Here is a 2,303-nt window from a genome sequence, read left to right as displayed (position 1 = left end):
TATTTCCGCGTGAAAGTACTTGGCTGCCACCACTTGCTCTGCTACCTCCAAGACCGACTCTGCACTCATTCTGCGTTTTATCTCACCTGGCACGGACTGTGGGTACACTCGTCGACCGCATAACTCTCCTCGGTGCTTCGTCTCGCTATGGACCGCAAGCGACCCGGCCAAGCGTCCTCCTCTTCCGGTCGTGCAACGTACTCGGCGAGTTCCCGTGCTCCGGTATACGCCCAGTACCGCAGCGAATCACCTCCAGCATCGGCATACTTCTCCCATTTCTCCGGAGACCACCATGAGGAACCTCAGCCCACACACCCGGACGCGAACGCGCACTTCGCATACAGCACGACGCTACGGAGACATACTTTGGAGGGACCGCTTGGAATCCCAGCGACACCTTCGGGAAGCAGCATGCCGTCGTTAGGAGAACTCCGGGGCGCAATGGAGACGGAGGGCGTAAAGGGTGTCTGGGTCCGCACGGTCGGGAGGCTCACGGCTGCGTTCACGCAACGGGAGGACTACGAACGGCTGCCGACACATAGGGAGGAGGCGCATGGGCAGAAGGAGAGCTCGTCCGCGCGGTTCGCGCATCACTCCGTACAGGTGCGTTCTCGTCCAGAAATTGCGAACATGAGTCTTGCGCTCGGTCTCCCCGACGTAGAGCAGTCATCGTCTTCGTGACCTTGGACCGTGTCATTGCATATGGTGCGAGCGGTCACACGACATTGTGATTATAGGCCGGCATATCCCTGGCCACGTTGGCCACGTAAAGTGGCCAGGTCTGTAGGGCAGTATATCCCAGTCCGTGTGGGGGGTACCCGCTCGCGTGGTTTCATGTTTCAGGTGCACAAGTGCAGTAGGTGATTCTCAGGGGACCACTGGTACTCCTCAGCTTGGGAAGAGCGGGCTGAAGGGAGGGCGGAGCCCGACTGCAGCCCGCCACAAACCCCACTGAGGAAGAATGATAGCGTGTAGGAAAGCACAGTCGTGGCGCGTTGAGGGCGGGCTCGTGCCCGCCCGATGCGCGCAAGGACCGTACTGTGCATTGAAGCAGTCTCGAAGGGCACCCAAGCAAAATTCAACCAAGGCCGCCGTGGCCAGGACTGCCCTGAGGGCTCTACCCTATTCAGCTGAGCGTCCCCGTTGCGGTGCGATGTTGCACGGGCATCCGGGCGCAAGACTACGTTCCTTGGTTGTTTCTCATCACTATTCGTAACCTGGCACCTTGCAGGATACACTCGCGCACTTTGCTACGTCGGCAACAGAAGGCTTATCCTCTAGGAGAGTACAAGAGCTCCTCCACACGCACGGCTACAACGAGTTTACGGTGTCTACCCCCGAACCGCTGCTCATCAAGTTCGCAAAGACAATATACGAGAACCCGCTCATCCTTCTGCTGTGTGGCAGTGCGATCGTTAGCGCGGTCATGGGCAACATCGACGATGCTGTCAGTATCACCGTGGCGGTACTGATTGTCCTGACAGGTGCGCTCGCTCGAACCCTGCTGTATTTCCCGCTCGCGTGACCTGATAACCTCCAGTCGGATTCGTGCAGGAACAACGGTCAGAGAAGAGCCTGGAGGCGCTCAGCAAGCTCGTGCCACACCATTGCCATCTCATCCGGTGTGTCTAGGCAGTGCGGTCTCTAGCAGTTTGAGGACAAGCTCACACGTCCTACTACAGCGATGGCAAGCCGTTCCACATGCTCGCCAATGAACTAGTTCCTGGGGACATTGTGACGTTCACCACCGGGGACCGAGTGCCCGCCGACGTGAGACTGATCTCTGCGGTCGACCTCGAGGTTGATGAGAGCAGTTTGACGGGGGAGACGACGACGCGGCGAAAGGACACCGAGCCATGTACCGCGATGGGCGCCGGGAATGGGTACGCGAACGGGTCAGGGACAGGGTATGGAGTGCCCGCTGGGGAGCCCGTTGCGCTCGCAGAGCGGTCGTGCATCGCGTACATGGGCACGCTCGTACGAAACGGTGAGTGTAGCGGATACGGTAGTAGGTGTGATGAACGTTGAATATCTGTCCCCAGGCCGAGGCGCGGGCGTGGTGATTGCGACAGGGACGCAAACAGAGTTCGGAGTGATCTTCTCGATGATGCAGGACGTCGAGGAGAAGCGGACCCCCCTGCAGCTCAGTATGGATGAGCTTGCGAAGAAGCTGTCCATGATTTCGTTTGGTATCATTGGGGTCATCTGTATCTTCGGCGTGATTCAGCACAAGTCGTGGCTCGATATGTTCACCATCGGAGGTACGCCAATTCGATTTCTGGTGATAAGGGATCGACTGCTAA

General features: G+C 58.5%; 1 protein-coding gene across 1 annotated transcript; it reads left to right on the top strand.

Moving 5' to 3' along the window:
- Positions 1-1,426: 1,426 nt before the first annotated feature.
- DICSQDRAFT_74527 (uncharacterized protein) lies at positions 1,427-2,028 on the top strand (the record flags this gene model as incomplete). The annotated part of the gene is made up of 3 exons (XM_007371872.1): positions 1,427-1,484; positions 1,541-1,622; positions 1,683-2,028. The coding sequence occupies 3 exons, from the start codon at positions 1,427-1,429 to the stop codon at positions 2,026-2,028; spliced, it is 486 nt and encodes a 161-aa protein (XP_007371934.1).
- Positions 2,029-2,303: the final 275 nt, after the last annotated feature.

The sequence above is a fragment of the Dichomitus squalens genome (assembly GCF_000275845.1).
Source record: "Dichomitus squalens LYAD-421 SS1 unplaced genomic scaffold DICSQscaffold_399, whole genome shotgun sequence".
NCBI classification, from domain to species: Eukaryota; Fungi; Basidiomycota; class Agaricomycetes; order Polyporales; family Polyporaceae; genus Dichomitus; species Dichomitus squalens.
The sequence above is the reverse complement of the archived record's forward strand: the minus strand, read 5'-3'. Positions and strand labels throughout refer to the sequence as shown.